Raw genomic sequence first — 20309 nt, forward strand, 5'->3', positions numbered from 1 at the left:
TGGTCCTTTGCTGGTTTATGCTGGTCCTTTGCTGGTTAATGCTGGTCCTTAGCTGGTTTATGCTGGTCCTTTGCTGGTTTATGCTGGTCCTTTGCTGGTTAATGCTGGTCCTTTGCTGGTTTATGCTGGTCCTTGCTGGTTTATGCTGGTCCTTTGCTGGTTTATGCTAGTCCTTAGCTGGTTTATGCTAGTCCTTTGCTGGTTTATGCTGGTCCTTTGCTGGTTTATGCTGGTCCTTTGCTGGTTTATGCTGGTCCTTTGCTGGTTAATGCTGGTCCTTTGCTGGTTTATGCTGGTCCTTGCTGGTTTATGCTGGTCCTTTGCTGGTTTATGCTAGTCCTTAGCTGGTTTATGCTAGTCCTTTGCTGGTTTATGCTGGTCCTTTGCTGGTTTATGCTGGTCCTTTGCTGGTTTATGCTAGTCCTTAGCTGGTTTATGCTAGTCCTTTGCTGGTTTATGCTGGTCCATTGCTGGTTTATGCTGGTCCTTTGCTGGTTTATGCTGCTCCTTAGCTGGTTTATGCTGGTCCTTTGCTGGTTAATGCTGGTCCTTTGCTGGTTAATGCTGGTCCTTAGCTGGTTCATGCTGGTCCTTTGCTGGTTCATGCTGGTCCTTTGCTGGTTAATGCTGGTCCTTTGCTGGTTTATGCTGGTCCTTTGCTGGTTTATGCTGGTCCTTTGCTGGATAATGCTGGTCCTTTGCTGGTTTATGCTAGTCCTTGCTGGTTTATGCTGGTCCTTTGCTGGCCCTTTAATGGTTTATGCTGGTCCTTTGCTGGTTTATGCTAGTCCTTGCTGGTTTATGCTGGTCCTTTGCTGGCCCTTTAATGGTTTATGCTGGTCCTTTGCTGGTTTATGCTAGTCCTTGCTGGTTTATGCTGGTCCTTTGCTGGCCCTTTAATGGTTTATGCTGGTCCTTTGCTGGTTTATGCTAGTCCTTGCTGGTTTATGCTGGTCCTTTGCTGGCCCTTTAATGGTTTATGCTGATCCTTTGCTGGTTCATGCTGGTCCTTTGCTGGTTTATGCTGGCCCTTTCCTGGTTTATGATGGTCCTTTGCTGGTTTATGCTGGTCCTTTGCTTTACTTTTAGGATAGTACTCTGCAGGTGATGAGCAGACCTGGTTTCCTTCAAACATGATGCTTAGAATTGAGGTTCATCAGACCAGATAATTCTGTTTCTCAGAGTCTAAGGGTCCTTTAGGTGCCGTTTTGCAAATTCCAAGTGTGTTTTCATGTGTCTTCACTGTGTCTCTACCACCACAATTCTCAGATTGGTGGAGTGTTGCAGTAATGTTTGTTCTTCTATAGGTTTCTCCCATCTGCATATTTGATCATGGAGCTCAACTAGAGTGACCATCAAGTTCTTGGTCACCAGTCTAGACAAGGTCATTCTCAATCAATTGTCTGGGTGACCAGCTCTTGGAAGAGTCCTGGTCATGCCAAACTTCTTCCATTTGAGAATTATGGAAACCACTGTGCTCTTGGGAAAACCTTCAGTGCAGCCGAATTTTTTTGGCTTGGCTTGGTTTTTCGCTCTGATATGCATTGTTAGCTGTAAGGCCTTTTATAGAGAGGTGTGTGCCTTTCCAAATCATGTTCAATCAATTTAATTTACCACAGGTTAACTCCAATCAAGGTGTAGCAACATCTTAGCAATGATCAAGAGAAACGGGTACATTTCAAGTGTTTTTGCAAAGGGTCTGAATACTTATGTAAATGTGATATTTCAGTTTTGTCTTTTTAATAAATTTACAGACATTTCTAAAATTCTGTTTTCAATTTGTCATTATGAGGTACGGAGTGTAGATTAATGGAAAAACAATGAATGCAAACAATTGTAGTATCAAGGTGAAACAAATTTTTAAAAAGAGAGGGGGTTCTTTCTGAATGTGCTGTATGTTCATCTTTAAGAAAGTACACAGGCTACGTTCTTAATTCTGTCTACAACATTGTTCAACTCTGAGCACAAAAAACTTTAAATAGTATCTACAAACACACACACACACACACACACACACACACACACACACACACACACACATGTTGTGTTTACATGTTTTATGGGGACATTCCATAGACGTAATGGTTTTCATACTGTACAAACCGTATTTTCTATAGCCCTACACCTACCCTACACCTAAACCTAGCCCTCACAGGAGATTTTGCACACTTTTATTTCCTCAAAAAAACTCTTTGTGCATGATTTATAAGCCTGTTTCCTCATGGGGACCTAAGAAATGTCCCCACAAGGTCAAAATTTACTGGTACTACTATCCTTGTGGGGACATTTGGTCCCCATAACGTGATGAATACCAGGACACACACACACACACACACACACACACACACACACACACACACACACACACACACACACACACACACACACACACACACACACACACACACACACACACACTCTGTATAGCTATCTTTTTAAGGACTTTCATTGACACAATGCAATCTCTATCTCCTTACAGAACTAAGTGCCTCACCCAAACCCTTATCCAAAACCTAACCTTTACCTAATAATTACCTGATTCCTTAAACTAAGTCTTGACCATCAAACAGGCCTTTAAAGGGGCCTCAGAAAGTGAGGACCGGCCAAAATGTCCTCACTTTACAAAACTGTCCTAACTCCGATGGTCTAAAACTCAAACCAGCCATCACAAAGATAGCTGTACAAGTGCACATACATGTCCATGTTCACTCAGCCCAACAACTAGTCTCTGTACACTCTTAAAAATTAAGATGCTTTAAAAGGTTCTTCACAGCGATGCCAAAGAAGAACCATTTTTGGTTCCACAAAGAACCATTCAGTCAAAGGTTCTTTAAAGAACCATCTTTTTGTTTACCTTTTTATAATCTGAAGAACCTTCTTTTGCCACAAAGAACCTTTTGTGAAACAGATGTTGTTTCTTTATGGAACCATTCAAAGTCCCTTTAAGGGTATTCTATAGTCTTTGAACTATTTAGACAAAAAGGTTCTTCTATGGCATCGTGAAGCACCTTTTTTTTTTAAGAGTTGTAAGGGATGAATGAGGCAACACATCTTATGATCCCGTAGATGTACAGTATGCCACAAAAGTGAGTACACCCCTCACATTTCAGCAACATGTTTAGTATATCTTCTCAAGGCACAATACTATAGAAATGAAAGAGTAGTCAATGTGCAGCTTGTATAGCAGTATAGCATACTTACTTTTGTTGCCAGCCATTCAACCAATGAGAATTGTTCTCAGTGTTGTGGTGAAACAAGATTATTCTGAGACCTATATGAAGTGTTTTGTTAGTCTGAGTGAGTTTGGGAGGTGAGATCAACAGTTTGTTCAAAAAACATGTTTAGTTATACATTCTGTATAATCAAATGAAAATGTGGCTTCATTATTGAACAATGCTTGTTAGCAATTGAAAAAACTGTAAAGAAACAGGGTTGAAATGCTGTTTTCTCATTCATTCTTTGTGCTCTAATACAGTCAGTAAAATGAAAAAAAAAATGTTATTCTTATCCAATAATAAAATGCTTATGTGACAAATCATTCAACCTTCAAAGATTAAAGTTCATTGATTATGTAATGCTCCCTGTTTTTTTGTGTATTTTTTTTAAATCAGCGTGTTACGAATTAAATGTATATTTTTTGAATGAGAATTGTTCCCAGTATTGTGGTGAAACAAGATTATTTCGAGACCTATATGAAGAAGTGTTTTGTTAGTCTGAGTGAGAAATGGAGGTGAGATTACCTGTTTGGCCAAAAAACATGTTTAGTAATGCAGTCCGTACGAACAGTTTTGAAAATGTGGCTTCAGTATTGAACAATGCTTGTTAGAAATTGAAAAAAAACAACAACTGTATTTTATACATTTTTTTCTCAACTTTTTATATAAATTTTTATGGTTTTTTTTGTTTTGTTTTTTTTTTCACAAGGAAATTTTGTAAATGTTGCATTGGTTTTTGTTTTGGTACATAAAGAAATAGGGTGGAAATGCTGCTTTTCTCATTCATTCTTTGTGCTCTAATACAGTCGGTACAATGAAAACATGTTATTCTTATACAACAATGAAAAACTTATGTGACAAATCATGCAAACTTCAAAGATTAAAATTAATCGATTATGTAATGCTCCCTGTTTTGTTTGTTATGAACGAAATATGTTTTGTGAATGAAAATTGTTCTCAGTGTATGGTGAAACAGGCTTATTTTGAGACCTAAATAAAGTGTTTTGTTAGTCTGAGTGAGTTTTGGAGGTGATGTTTGGCCAAAAAACATGTTTGGTTTTGAAAATGTGGCTTCAGTATTGAAAAATGCTTGTTAGCAGTTGAGAAAACTGTTAAGTCACCAGGGTGGGTATGCTAGATGGGTATGCTGAAATAGTCATTAGATGGCGAAAGAAGTGCAGTATAAATGTGATGCATTTGCTTCTACAGTTCACAACTCTCACATCAGAGCAGGCTTAACACATCATCTCGAGGAGCTCAGTTCACTGCATCTTCATCATGGTAAGCAGCATTACAATTAATTGTTAGTCCACTTGTAATTTTCATTTTACTCTCTTTTTGTAGTTTTAGTTTGACAGGACAGTAGAAGTGACAGAGTGGAGAATGAGAAGGGGACATGACTCAGATCATGGATGAAAATTATGACTGTTGATTATTTTATGTTTTTGCTCATTTAAGGTTTTCGCTGCACGTTTGAGGGTCCTTCTCGGGATTATTCTGCTTTCTTGTATTCAAAGTGTGGTGAATGAAAATGTGGACATTAACACCCTTTCCAGGATTCAAAGGTTTTTTCATAACAAGTAAGTTTTCATGATAAATAAAATGGGTAACACTGTACAATAAAGGTTTATTTGTCAGCATTAGTACATTATGTAGCTAACAATGACAATGTTATCTCTCTAGTATTCATAGGTATTCGTACCTAAAAATCACAGCAGCCCACAATGAGTTTCTCTTACCGTTCAAGTTTGCACTGTTGCACACAGTCCCTGCATGCATGTTTGATTTCTCAATTATTTTGCATATGTAGATGGTAATAATTCTATTCTTTTTTACCAGTTATGAAAATGGCCAATATGGAGTAGCGATCAATGTCCCAAAGGAGCAGTGTCAAAGTGGTTTTAAACCATCTACAAACAACTTTCTGTTAAAAGACAAATCAGAAAATGTGAAACCTTTCATACAACCCGACAGCAAATATGTCTACAGAGGCACTGAACTCATCGCTGCAGGACGTCATAAAGAGGCACATTCAGAGTATTTACTAATGAATCCTCCAAAAACATCTGCTTTGTCAAACTTACTGAATAAAAAAAAGGATGGATGTGTGGTTTTCTACACCTTATTATCTCCCTGTGTAGACAAATGTCTTAATAGCGATGTTGTTATAGAAGGTCTTAAGGAATTAAAGGCATACCAGGGAATTAAAGCCTTTGCGTACACCCATATCTATGAAAATGACCAAAACAATAAAGATCTGCATACGAAACTAAAGAAGATTTCTGATCGTGTGCCACTTTACCGCTGTAACCAACAAGGTTGTATCTTTTGTGCAGGACCAGGTTCTAAAAAAGTGACGAAAGCATGTTATAAAAATTAACCCTGACTCATGCTGAGTTTCCTGTTTGACAGAAATGCTTTAGATTACCTGATGTGCTAGTTAGCTGCTTTTGAAGATATGCTTCACTGCTCAAATGGAGCCTTTTGCTTTTCCTTTCACAAAGTAGAATTCTTACAAATGAGTCAATTCTGACGGGGAGTGTAAATGTAAATGTTCATTTGATTAAGTAAATTACTGTTTTATAAGTAGGAATCGAAAGCCTTTATAAAGGAAAGTACCAGTGAATTAATACTTTTGTTTTCAGAAACCATTATGACCACATGGGTGTACTGCTGTGTGGACCACCATATTTTTTTTTTTTGATTAAAAAGCTAATTTTTTATGCTTTGGTGACAATATTTGTAATGGTTCCATAAACATTGCTTGGCAAAATAAAATACATTTCTATGCACCATAAAATCTGTTTTATTTGGTCAATTTTCAAGTTTTTTATAAAAAGCTCTTTGAATTACCATTGTGAATGAAATGTGGTAACGTGTTTTAAATAAAGGCGCAAACTAGCTTTACCTTGCTTCAATGAATAAATGTTGGACTGTTTTTGAATGACTTGCGCCTCATAACTTTTATAAAACTCTTTTTGCCCAGCTTACATTGGAATATGAAAGGAATAACGTAATTATTAATTAGAATACTTACTCTCCAAACACACTTCTTTGAAGTTTTATACTTGAACACCTGTTTCATTGCCATAAAAGTGATTTCAATCATTTGTTCTCTATAGGCTGTGATATTATTTATGATAAATGTGTGTTATATTATTATTTATATAAATGTGACTTTGCAGATATAACAATAAATTCTTAAAACAAATGTACTTGAAATGTACTTTAAACAAAACTGTAATGTAATGGTTTCTCAATAAATAAGTATACTTAAAGCTCAATTTATGAATACTTAAGTTCAAGTATGTTTTAAGCATACTGCATGTAGTAAGTATATCAATGTACTAGTAGTATACTTGTAAATGTATAATTTCAACACTACTTGGGACTAAATTGGCCCTCTTTTTAGTTTATAAAAGTATGCTTTTAAGTACACTTTAAGTGTAACAGTAGAAAACTTTGAGTACACAGCCATTTTACAATTATATGTATTCTATGTACTGCAACTATACGACAAGTGAACACATATATACTGATAGTTTATAAAAAAAAATAGTTGCAATATTTTTGCAATATTAATCACAATGATAATTAGTGCCTCGAGTGGGAATTTCAATGCATCTGTTTGTAAATATAGTAGTGTGAATACATGGAGAATATTATATAATGCAATGACTGACACAATTCTGGGAACAATTCTCACTATTAATTGCTTATGCCTATTATTAACATATTGGCTGTTTGTTAGTACTTAACAACTACCTTATAAGCAGCAAATAAGCATTTTGAGGCAAAATTCATAGTCAACTTTGACATTATTTGCCAAATTTTATTTCTTCGAGTGAACACTGTCCAGCTGTAAAAGTGAAAAGATACTGAAAGCAACATCTAGTTTAATTTCCTTAGGTCTTAACGCTAGAAGAAAATATGTTAATACTGTGTACTCTATTTGTCAGTATTTCAAGCGCCTTTCTTTTTATATGTAGAAGTTACTGGAGCAAACCATGAGAGTCAGTGTGTCTTTGTCATTAGGTTTGAGGAAGTGGGCTGGGCAAGTGTCAGAATAAATAGCATCTGTTTCTTCTTCCTCATAACTCCTGCTTCATTACTGACTCGCACAGCATCTCTAAACCACCTGATTTTGGGCAACAGATAAAATGGTAAGTTATATTCAGAGCTGGGTAGTAACTGATTACATGTAAAAATTAAGTACTTGCAATTAGAGTTACATTTAAAAAAAACTCGTAATCAGACTACAGTTACTTTTTTATGGATCACATGATTACATATTATTTAATATTCACACAATAGCAATAAATTATTCATTCATTTTTTTCTTTTTCATCTTTTCAATTTTCCTTTATAAAGTAGCTAGAAAGTCCAGTTTTGTGGACATTCACATTAGTCAGGAGGCGACACAGCATTTGACAACTGGATTTACAAAAATCATTTCAGGTTTAAGAAGGGTTGCATAAACTACCGATGAACATTAATTTTTATTTGAATTTTTAACCATGACTTTAGAAGGCTTTTGTGTTTCAAACTCATTAAAACATATTCACATTAATTCTTATTTGCATGTAATGCAGGCATTCCAAAACTTATCTAAACCTTATTCACCAAGTATATTTACTTTTAGTACCCCTGAGGTTTTAAAATAAATATATCAATAATTAAGTATTTGCTTGTTCACGGTTTCTTTGATGTTAAATAATGGTTGCATGGCAATCAGCTAAATAAAAATATTTCATCTTTTTTAGTAAGATTTTTTTTTTTTTCAATTGTTAGTTTGAAACAAAGACAATAAAAATACAAAGACGGTTCACTCCTATACTTATGAATGGGAGAAATTGAAATGTGGAGGAATAGTCCTCTAAATGAAAGAGCCAAATTTCTAGACCAGCACGATAGGCACGTTAAGACTGTGCATGCGCATTGGCTGGCCTAGCCTGAAAAATAAGCGTTTTTAATGCTATTTGAGCATAAAAAACAACATTCATGGGGCAAATAATTTCAGATTTTTGTTGCTGATTTGACATATGTAATTAAATTTTTGAGATTTCAGGATTCCCCCATTCATTAAGATTGTACTTGGTCTTGTATGAGCTGCCTGGAGACATTGCAAATATGGCTATTAAGTGAAAAGAATGAGCTTTGTTTTTAAATGATTTATTTTCGTTTTTTTTTTATGGTTTAAATAACTGTTAGCTTTTCATTAAACTCACAAATCCCCTGAAGTTCCTTTATGAACCAGTTTGGGAAACTTTGATGTTATGTAATGTTTAATGCCCTGCATGTTGTAAATGACAGTGAGTGGAACATATTTTTTTTACTCTTTGCATTTTTTTTGTACATCATTATGGTACAAGATAATCTTATTTAAATCAATGTGATAAACGAGTTAAAGGGATAGTTCACCCAAAAATGAAATTTGATGTTTATCTGCTTACACCCAGGGAATCCAAGATGTGTAGGTGACTTTGTTTCTTCAGCAGAACACAAAACAAGATTTTTAACTCAAACCGTGGCAGTCTGTTAGGCATATAATGGCAGTTAATAGTCACCAAACCTTAAAAAGTAAAAAAAAAAAACATGCACAGACAAATCCAAATTGCACCCTGCGGCTTGTGAATATGGCTATTAAGTGAAACGTCAAATTTTCATTTTTGGGTGAACTATCCCTTAAGATCAAAAGTAATCTAAAAGTAATCTGATTATATTACTTGCAATGTAACAGGTTACGTTACTGACTACAATACTATAACTTAATATTACTTAATAAAGCAGTCTCACTATTGCTTGCGATATAAGGAAATTTAAGTTCCTAAAAAGTGTTCATGCAGTAAGACTTCATAGTATATTTAGTTTAAAAGAAATGCTTTTTTAAAATTCTGTGCTTGATTGTGCACATCCTTCGTATATGAATGTTTGTATTTGTGTGTGTTTTTGTTTCAGGTTTTCGGTGCACCACAGAGGATCCTCCTGATCTGCCTGCTGCATTTTTGCACTTGTGCAGTTGGTCAAAATGTGAACCAAAGAACTCTCATGAATATTATCAAGAACTTTGAAAATCAGTATGTTGCTTTGATAAAACATATACAATTACAAATAAAATCAAACACATCAAAATTGTGAAATGGCAATAAAAATATTAAGAAAAAAAATATTGTTTTAAATTAAAAGTATTTATCACCATGCAATAATTCTACATTTCCAATGCCTTCCAGGTTGTATGGCATGGGACAATATGCTGTCGCCTTCAGAGTCGAGAGGAACAAATGTCAGGATTCCAACTACGGCGGTCAGGAGTTAATAACTCAAAAAGTGAAGGACACACTTCAGCGCAATGAAGTTTATAACAGCAATAACCTTATTGCTGCAAAGGCTGATAAAAATATACAAGATCATTCAGAGTTTCGCCTGAGGAATTATCTAAAGAATGTTTTGAGTGTAACACAGCAATGTGTGGTTTATTTCACAGTTAATTCACCCTGTTTGGATAAATGCATATCAGACAAATGGAAATATAACATTAGAGACAATCTTAAAAAGTTAGAAGGATATGAGGGAATCAAAGCCTTTGCATTTAAGAAAGTTTGGCAATTTGATGAAAGGAACGCAGTGATAACAAGACTGAAGGGAATTGCATCTGCTTTGCCATATTATCAGTGTGAGAAAAACAAAGCTGAATGTGATCGCCTGTAAGAACAGCAATGCTTGATATAGCTGGTTTCCTCATTATTTTTCTGCTTTAATTGCAACATTAAAATTGGCAAATAAAAATTAATTATCTGTAAAAAGCATACATTTTGATATTGCATGCTTGATAGATGACAATTTTTGTTAAAGTGAACTAATGATAACATGTCTGCTTACTGCTGGAGCTAATAAATACATTTTATTGAGCATCATTTGTGGTTTAAGTGGTTTATCTCTTTCAAACACACGTTATTCAAACATATGTAGTGGCCATGTCTATTTTTACTATGATATACTTCCATTGTTTTATACCTTAATGCTGTGGCATGATTATTAAATGCTATAGTGCAGATTTAGATGATACATAAATACATAAATCTAGTGGTTTATTGTGAATTCACAAAACTGTAAGTGACAAACAGATAGTAAAGATCATTTTTCACAAATGCTGTTTGTGCAAGATACACAGGATTTTTTTAAAATCATATTTCAATAATTACAATACAATCAGCATAAGGTTTGTTATAGACATGTTTTGTAGAATAAAATATATTCACTTAGTAGTGCTGATACTACAACAACAATAATAATAATATGAATCAATTATTTATTTATTTAAATTATTTCTATTTAATTAGGCTACTTAAAAAATAAATTTCTGATTAAAAAAACTAATTTGAAAAACATTATTATTATTACAAATATATATAATATAATTATAAAATAAAATAAAAATATATACACATATATATTAAAACAATGTATTTTAAAACAATAAATTACAATTGCAATTTCACTACCAACAAACACAAAACACACATTTTTTTATTATTATTCTCAGCAGCTTTTGCATCTGGTTTGATATTCACTAAACCATTTTCACTTAGAAACTGCCGGTAAATTTTACAAACAATTACAAACAAACAAGCACGTGACACACTGAATTAAATGTGATTAAAATAAATATATGATATATAATAGATAAGTTATATAAACTCCTGACTTTTTTTCCCTCGCAATTCTGACTTCATAACTCGCACTTGCACGTTTATATCTTTATCACTTTATAACACGCAAGTGCGAGTTTAGCCTATGTCTCGCAATTCCGAGAAAATAAATCAGAATTGCGAGTTTGCGTTATGCAATTCTAAGAAAAACAGTAAGAATTGTGAGATAAAAAGTCGCAATTACCTTTTTTTATTTTTATTCAGTGGCAAAAACGGGCTCCCATTGTTAATTAGCCTACAGCTTTGAAAAATATTTTTTTTACAGTGTTGAGAAGAATAAATCTCTTGCAGACCATGATATATTCACCTCTCAATATGCTGTTGAACTGTCAGTCTCCTGTTAAATGTATTTTATCCAGATCGAGCCTGTCAATCAAAGCTGAACACACACATTGAGTCTGTGATGAAGGTACAGCTGCTCCTCATCCACACCCACAGGCTCCCCAGGGCCCCGTCGTCTCTCTCTGCCCACAGACCCGCTACTGGGCTGCTGACCCTCTCAGTAAAGGTCAGGACTCGACTCATGGAGACTATTGGATTCAGTCAGCTGGAGATGAAACATCTCCCACGGCAAATTACCCCGAGGAACAGAGGCAGAGAGACACTGTATGAGGGCAGAAGCATCCGGATGCATGAGAGGAACCAGGTGTCAGGTGGAATTCAGTCAATAAGAACGTTTCACTTCATAGGGAGATGAGTATAAAACGGAAAAAATGAGATGAATAATAAAACGCCGCGGGTCGCTGCTGTAAACCCCTCAGGATCCTGTATTGAGTCCAAACAGCTGCCCTGAGAATGTATCTTCTCACCAAACAAAAGCTATCCTAAATATCGACACATTGGATTTCTTTTATTTTTGTTTTGATGTGGCACGACACCCACTTGAGTTTGGATAAAAAGAAATGAAGCTGTTTATTTGCTGGAAAAGCGCGTTGAGACATTATACTGTTCATTTTGCCTGTTATGTCGGAAAATGGACGCTAGATGGCGATACAAGATTAGTCGATAATTCAGCAGCCTCAAAATTTATTGCCACTTGTACCATCACTACTGCTGATAATAATAATAATAATAATAATAATAATAATAGCAAGAGTAGTTTATTCTCCGTTTATTGTTGTCTTCAGGACTATTTCATCGCCATTTTAAACATTTAGTCTTTAAAATAATATTTAAAAATATAAAAAATATATATATTAGATATTTGATAAATATTTTAAATATTTCTTTATTTTAATACGTTTTAAATATTTTTAAACAATAATTAAAATGATTATATATATATATATATATATATATATATATATATATATATATATATATATATATATATATACACACACACACAGTATACACACATATATAAACAAAAACTTTTACTTTTGGATGTGATTAATCATGATTAATCATTGCCCAGCACTATAATAATAATAATAATAATAATAATAATAATAATAATAATAGCAATAGTTTTAATTTATATTATTTATAAATTATATATATTATTATATTATTTATATAATTTATATTATTATTAATATTTATTTTAATAGCAATAGTATTAGCAATATTTTTAATTTATATTATTTTATTCTCTCTTTAGTGTTTCTTTTGTCCATGTTATGTATAATTTTATTCTTTAAAATAAAATATTAAAATAGTAATAAAATATTTTAAACAATATACTATTTTAATACTTTTTTTATATGTTTAAACAATAATTAAAATTATTAAAATAATCTAATGCCAATTAGGTAAAAAATAGAAAAAAATTACTATTTATAAAATGCTATTATATACTATTACATTTATATATATTAAAAGTTTATATTATTTATACATTATTATTATTATTATTATTTATATTAATAGCAATAGTACTAGCAATAGTATTAATTTATATTATTTTATTCTCTGTTTATTGTTTATTTTGTTCATGTTATGTATTATTTTATTCTTCAGGACTACACATTTTAATCGCCATTTTAAAAATGTAGTCATTTAATTAACGTTTAAAAGTATCAAAAATTTATTAAAATAGTAAAAAAAAATATTTAAAAAAATACTTTTTAAATATATTTAAACAATAATTAAAATTATTAAAATAATCTAATACCATTTAGGTAAAAATAGAAAAAAATTACTATTTATAAAATACTATTATATACTATTATATTTATATATTTATTGTTTATTTTGTAATGTTATTTATTATTTTATTATTCAGAACTATTATACCATTTTAATCGCAATTTTAAACATTAAGCCATTTAATTAACATTTAAAAGTATCCAAAAATTATTAAAATAGTACATAGTATATTCGAATTGCTAATTTTATTGTTATAAACAATATACTATTTTAATACTTTAAAAAAATTTTTATAATATATAAAACTATTATTATTCATAATAATAATAATAAAATGTATTATACCTATTTTTCTTCATAATATATGATAGATTAATATTTTAAATATAAATTATTTAAAAATGTAATATATTTAAACAACAATTAAAACTTCTCAAATTAAAATGAAGATTATATTCATTTATAATCGTTATGATTAAATAAAAATATAACATGTATATAAACATACAAATACGTATACATAAATATTTTCTTCATCATAAATGATGACTGCTGTGTCTTAACGAAAACTGAAAAAAATAAATAAATGTTGTAATACTAATATCTTACCATTTTAATTATATTTTAACTGTATAGCATCATATTATATAATTGTTTCGCTATAATTATATTTATATATATATATAATTAAATATTTTTAAAATAATAAATAATTGCCGTTCTCGTCTGATATTTTAAACTACTTCAAACATTAAAATACCTTCAATACCTTCAAACATAAAAGAAAATAATAATAAAGTAAGGTAAAATACTACTTTTACAGCTGATGATAATTTGAATCATCGACCGCTTCTCTCTTTACTTGATTGACAGGTACGTCACTAGAGAAAGCCACGCCCCCTCCAACGGAGCTTGTTGAGAGAGTGCGCTTCTCGTGAGCCTCCAGATCAGTCGCGCGGAGCAGCACGAGGAATAAACAGGAATAACGGAGATACAGTTACGGGACGAATGGCGCTCATGGCCGGGATTATTTACGCTCTAACCTCGTTTTTCCTGGGGATTTGTGCAGGTCTGTCCACTCCGAGGAATCATCCGGCGAATGAAGGTAAGAGGTGTTTCAATAAAGAGGAAAAGTTTAGGGCGCAGAGTGAAACTCGGGCAAATACATGTAAAACAGTTACGATCTGTGGCCAGTTCCAGAAAAATCTTTACTTATATATTTAAATACATTATCATACGGCTTTTTTGGTAATTTAAGACGTTTTGTTGAAATTAATGTCTGGAAATATACATAATGTAGGGCAACTGTCAATTTAACGTCTTAAAAAATAATTACTATATTTTTTTATTTACATTTTCATTTTAGATATATAATTAATCACTATTTACTAATCCTAATTAGTGTTTACAATGTTTTAAATCCATAGTTTTAACTTTAAAATGATTTGGGACGCTTTTGTCTGAAATAGTGACCTAATATAGTTTAAAGGAAATATAAACAATACTTTCAGTTCAATTCAAGTTTATTTGTATAGAGCTTTTTACAATACAAATTGTTGCAGAGCAGCTGTACAAAAGTTTTAGGCTACTACAATATATTTAGTAGCTTATTAGTGGTGAATACTGTATGTTGAGTCGATGTACATATGATATAAATATTAAAATCAGTAACTGTGTTAAACATCATAACAAAGGCTGTTGCTTTATGATATGATTACCTTGCAGATGATTTGTTGGCCTTGTGGTCAAAATAGTTTATCTTGTGTAGCATTTTTGTCCTTATTTTAAGGCAAAACAGTTTTTGCCTATTGTCTAAAAAAAACAACTAACTTTTCTTTAAATTTAAATTAATATGATAGTTACTTTGCAAAATATTAGTTGTAATAATTAAGTTTAGTGCTCGATCAAACCCCTGTGCACTTGTCTGTCACTTTTCAGCCGCCTGTGCAGCTGTTGTCATTATTTATCTGAGATTTATGCCTTCCAGCTTCTTCCTAGCATCAGTTTTATCACTATGGGTAAGACGTACAGGCTTTGGTGATCTCATTTTCTGTGTTTTTCTCCTTCAGTCACGCTGCTGGATTCCAGATCAGTGCAGGGAGAACTGGCATGGGTCGCCAGCCCGACGGAAGGAGGGGTGAGTCAGGACCATCTCTCCGTCCCTCTTTCTCCAGCTTGAGCTCATTAGTATTCATACGTATAGTTCGAGCACAGTTTCATACGTTAAGATAGATACAGCATCCAAAAACATCTAAAACCTAGGGCCTTTAAGGACATACAAATGTTTACAAATCAATCGAGGTCTGTATAATATTAATTCATAGGTTATTTGCATTGTATTTCTAATAAAATTAGATGATTTAAAGATGTTTATCACCATTTCCTTATGCAGATATAAATGTAATTAATTATACATTATAAAAGTTGAATTCATTCTGCTTTGATGATAATTAAATTCAGCCTTGCAGAGAATGTAGGTGACTTTATTTTTATTAGCCATCTGGAGTTAATTTAAAGATAATTTAGTAATTAATAATGTCTTTTTAGGATGTTATTTACTGAGAAGTGCCTTTGAACTGGTTTGAGTATTAGCTGTGACCATAGACCACACAAAACAGTCGTAAGGGTCAATTTTTTAACCTAAAATTTTAGGATATCACAGTATTTGTTTGAGATGCAGCAATTAAAAAATCTGAAGGTGCAAAAAAATCTAAATGCTGAGAAAATCGCCTTTAAAGTTGTCTAAATGAAGTTCTTAGCAATGCATATTACTAATCAAAAAGTTTGTTTTGATATATTTACGGTAGGAAATTTACAAAGTATCTTCATGGAACATGATCATTACGTAATTTTCTTAAAGATTTTTAGATGAAAACCTTAGAAACGGTAATTTTGACCCTTACAATGTATTTTTGGCTATTGCTACAAATATACCTGCACTGGTTTTGTGGTCCAGGGTCACATTTTAGACTTTTAAAAAAGAAGGTTCTTTATTTGCATCAAAGGTTGTACAAAACTCAAACAACATTTTCATTGCACAAAATTCTTTTGATTATTAAAGCGTTTTTCACACAAAAAAAATGGATCTTTTGAGAAGTATTCACTGAAAGGTAACTGACGAATAAAAACGTAATTGTGAATAAATATGTCACAATTTAGAATTTTCTTCTCAGTTCTGAGTTTTCAGAAGATAAAAAGGCTGAATTGTGCAAAATAAAATTATGATTGCACGTTTAAGTCAGAATTGTGAAATATAAACTTAGAATTGTGAGATATAAACTTGCAATTGTGAGAAAAAAATTGCAGTTCCCTTTTTTATTTTTTCCTGCCCTTTCCACTTCTCTGGGATGTAAATATTCAGCTTTGCATTGCAGGAATAAATTACATATTCAAATATATTCAAATAGAAATCGGTTATTTAAAATTGTAATAATATTTTCACAATATTTCATGCATGAAGTTTCCCTTTTGAAAACTTTATTTTTCATAGTGTACCATCCCAGTTTTGGATGCAGACTTTAGAGAGCCTGAAGGTTGTTTACGTTCTCATATATAAAAGCATTTACATTTTAGATGCTGTCAGTGTGTTGATATTGTCCGTTTCAAAGTCCATTGAATACCTGCAAATACAAGTGAGCTCAGCCTGCCCTCTCCACTTCTCTGGGATGTAAAAATCAGCTTTGCATTGCAGGAATAAATTAAATTTTAAAATATATTCAACTAGTAATCGGTTATTTCAAATTGTAATAATATTTCACAATATTACTGTTTTTACTGTATTTGTGCTTAAATACAAAATCTTAATTATTCTAAACTTTTGACTGGTACTGTAAGTTAATATTTGATATTTTTCATTCAGATTCTGTGAAGGAAACAAAAGGGTCTTTTGTGAGAAAAAAAATCATAGTTGTGAGATCTTGGATTTGCAAGGAAACAAGAATTCTGACTGTATATCTTTTTTAAAATATTTCTTAAAATATATTAAAATCAAAATAGTTTGTTCAAAATTGTAATAATATTTCACAGTGTTACTGTTTTTACCGTATTTTTGCTGAAATAAATGCAGGTTTGGTGCGCATAAGGGACTTCTTAAAAAACTCGCATTGACCTTTTTTTCTTTTTTCATCCCATGGCATGAACCCAAAATCGTATTTCTATAGCATCACTATTAAAACCCCCTTTTGGAACCTTTATTTTTCTTAGTGTAGCGTCACAGTTTTGGATCCAGTCTTCAGAGAGCCTGAAGGTTTACATCTCATATATAAAAGCATTTAAATTTTAGATGCTGTCGGTGCGTTGATATTGTCCGTTTCCACGTCCAAAACTGTTTCTGTCACGTATGAATACCTGCAAATACAAGTGAGAGCAGCCTGCCCTCTCCACTTCTCTGGGATGTAAAAAATTCAGCTTTGCATGTCAGGAATAAATTACATTTTTAAATATATTCAAATAGAAATCTTTTTTTTTTAAATTGTAATAATATTTCACCATATAACTGTTTTTATTGTAAATAAATAAATGCTGGTTTGGTGCACATGAGGGACTTCTAAAAACTCGCAATTACTTTTTAATTTTTCATCCCATGGCATGAACCTAAAATCATTTTTCTATAGCATCGCTATTAAAAAAAACAACCTTTTGGAACCTTTATTTTTCTCAGTGTAGTGTCCTAATTTTGGTTCCAGTCTTCAGAGAGCCTGAAGGTTGTTTAAATCTCATATATAAAAGCATTTACATTTTAGATGCCGTCAGTGTGTTGATATTGTCTGTTTCAGCCTCCAAAACTGTTCGTGTCACGTATGAATACCTGCAAATACAAGTGAGCTCAGCCTGCCCTCTCCACTTCTCTGGGATGTAAATTTGGAAAGCTAGGTTACAGCGACGGGCGTCAAATTTCCTAAATAGTTGAGGGAGACAGAAATGCCCTTTGTTAGGAAACTCTATCCCTTTTCTCTCAAAAGAGGTAGGGGGGAGAGACTTGGCAACCCGGAGGCAGAGAAAAGGTCTGTTTGCGTTTCTGTGTGTGTGAGAGAGATTTTATACCGAGGGGGTCAGCGGGTTCCGTCCGATAATGTATGCTTCTGGAGCCCCTCATCACCAATTAGCCGTTTAACATCTTCAGATCAGGTGCATCTAAATTACCTCATCAGCGATTCAATAAAACGCACAGAATTCCCTTTCATTCCGGAGCAGCTCGGCTTCCTTTCGCATCGATCCAAGTCTCATTGAGCTCCTGAGTTCCTCTCCCTATGTGATCTTCTCCGTGATGGACAGGCCTTTGGCACGGACGGTGGGCGGGTATTCAGACTTTAATACGGCCAATTAGCTCCTTTCTCCTCTCGTCCCGCTATCGGCAGCTCCGGGTTCTTATCTCTGCGCTGCTCCTCTGGGCCTCCGTAGTTACACAGATGAAGGGACCAGCCGAACGGAGACAATCACGCTCCCTGACGGACGCCAGATCGCTGTCAGTCTTATTATCTCACAAATGCTCAATTAGTTTTAGCGCACGGTGAATAATTCCTGGAGATTATCCAGGGCCGTCAGGATGATATTAATAAGGCCATTGCTGCTAATAGTACACACAATCACTTTTGTGCTTTCTAAAAATTGCTAATTAATAACTTGTATTTGTAGATCAGTCTGTGTCTGTTAAATGGTATGTGAACATTTGGAATCAGTTTTGATAAATGTCTGCTAAATTAATAAATGTACATAGGGCAAATTGTTAAGCAGTCAAAAGTTTGGAACAACTACAATTTTATCATGTTTTTGAGTCTCATGCTCACAAAGGCTGCATTTATTTGATCATATAAAGACTAAAAGTGTAATATTGTGAGATATTATTAGTTTTAAAGAGCTCATATTAGAATTATTTCTGAGGGGAAATGATGCTGAAAATTCAGCTTTGCATCACAGGAATAAATTACATTTTAAAACATATTCAAATAGAAATCTGTTATTTAAATTTGTAATAATATTTTACAATATTACTGTTTTTACTGTATTTTTTCTCGAATAAATGCAGATTTGGCGCTCTTAATTGTGACCCTGGACCACTAAACCAGTCTTAAGTCGCTGGGGTATATTTGTAGCAATAGCCAAAAATACATTGTATGGGTCAAAATTATTGATTTTTCTTTTATGCCAAAAATCATTAGGACATTAAGTAAAGATCATGTTCCATTAAGATTTTTTGTAAAATTCCTACTATAAATATATCAAAATGTAATTTTTGGTTAGTAATATGCATTTTTAAGAACTTAATTTGGACAACTTTAAAGGTGATTTTCTCAGCATTTTGATTTTTTTGCCCCCTCAGATTCCAGATTTTTAAATAGTTGTATCTCAGCCAAATATTGTCCTATCCTAACAAACAATACATCAATAGAAAGCTTATTTATTGAGCTTTCGTATGATGTATACATCTCAGTTTTGTCAAATTTAACCTTATGACTGGTTTTGTGGTCCAGGGTCACAATTAGTCCAGTTAATATGTGATATTTACCATTCGGACTCTTGAGAATCTGAGTCCGAATGGTAATCATTTATCATGGTTTTGCTACACTAATCATAGTTTAACCATGGTATTATTTGCAGTAAAACTGTGGTTATTAAAAAGAAAATTTTTAATCAGTCAAAAGTTTGGAATAGTTTCAATTTTACAATGTTTTTGAGTCTCATGCTCACCAAGGCTGCATTTATTTGATCATATATACACTAAAAGTGTAATATTGTGAGATATTATTAGTTTTAAAGAGCTGAATAATATTAGAATGATTTCTGAGGGAAAATATTGATGCCAAAAATTCAGCTTTGCATCACAGGAATAAATTACATTTTAAAATACATTCAATTAGAAATTGGTTATTTAAAACTGTAATAATATTTCACAAAATGACTGTTTTTACTGTATTTTTTCTCAAATAAATGCAGGTTTGGCGCTCTTAATTAGTCCAGTTAATATGTGATATTTACCATTCAGACTCTTGAGAATCTGTAGTTTAATTTGCTGATACTTTTTTACTTTTTTAAAGATGTTTCTTTGGATTGTTTGACAACTCAAAAATTAATTTAGGAAAATATAACTTAATGTGTGTTTCCTGGTAGCTAAATTTCACATACAGTACAGGCCAAAAGTTTGGACACACCTTCTCATTCAAATGAGTTAGTGATATTTTTAAAATATATATAAATTAATAAATAAATATTTTTGAAATGGGTTTTTATACAAAAACTGCTTTTTTATGTAAAATTCACTTTATAAAAGACCCAGATAGTTACGATTTTACAATGT

The 20309-nt window shown here is 32.5% G+C and overlaps 2 protein-coding genes and 1 long non-coding RNA gene across 4 annotated transcripts in view; all 3 read left to right on the forward strand.

Annotated features, from left to right (window-relative positions):
• The first annotated feature begins 3724 nt into the window (after positions 1 to 3724).
• Positions 3725 to 5709, forward strand: LOC141285275 (uncharacterized). Its single transcript, XM_073818309.1, has 3 exons — positions 3725 to 3730; positions 4674 to 4795; positions 5055 to 5709. Exons 1-3 carry the CDS (start codon positions 3725 to 3727, stop codon positions 5593 to 5595), a joined length of 669 nt encoding a protein of 222 aa, XP_073674410.1. The 3' UTR covers positions 5596 to 5709.
• A 1614-nt stretch (positions 5710 to 7323) lies between these two features.
• LOC141285039 (uncharacterized) lies at positions 7324 to 10119 on the forward strand. Its single transcript, XR_012338533.1, has 3 exons — positions 7324 to 7378; positions 9174 to 9292; positions 9446 to 10119. It is a non-coding gene; the product is annotated as an uncharacterized lncRNA (long non-coding RNA).
• A 3863-nt stretch (positions 10120 to 13982) lies between these two features.
• Positions 13983 to 20309, forward strand: part of epha4l (eph receptor A4, like) — a 69624-nt gene continuing 63297 nt past the window's right edge. For both annotated transcript variants that reach the window (XM_073818049.1, XM_073818050.1), the window contains exons 1-2: positions 13983 to 14120; positions 15085 to 15152. In XM_073818049.1, coding sequence (XP_073674150.1) covers positions 14024 to 14120; positions 15085 to 15152 — 165 coding nt within the window. In that variant the 5' untranslated portion in view covers positions 13983 to 14023. The remainder of the gene's footprint in view (positions 14121 to 15084; positions 15153 to 20309) is intronic.

Source organism: Garra rufa, chromosome 14 (assembly GCF_049309525.1).
Source record: "Garra rufa chromosome 14, GarRuf1.0, whole genome shotgun sequence".
Classification (NCBI taxonomy): domain Eukaryota; kingdom Metazoa; phylum Chordata; class Actinopteri; order Cypriniformes; family Cyprinidae; genus Garra; species Garra rufa.

What these genes read in the sequence shown, in the direction of transcription:
- LOC141285275 (XM_073818309.1), top strand. An exon ending in CAAAGGTTTTTTCATAACAA is followed by an intron (nt 4,796 to 5,054) that starts GTAAGTTTTCAT and finishes CTTTTTTACCAG; the next exon opens with TTATGAAAATGGCCAATATG.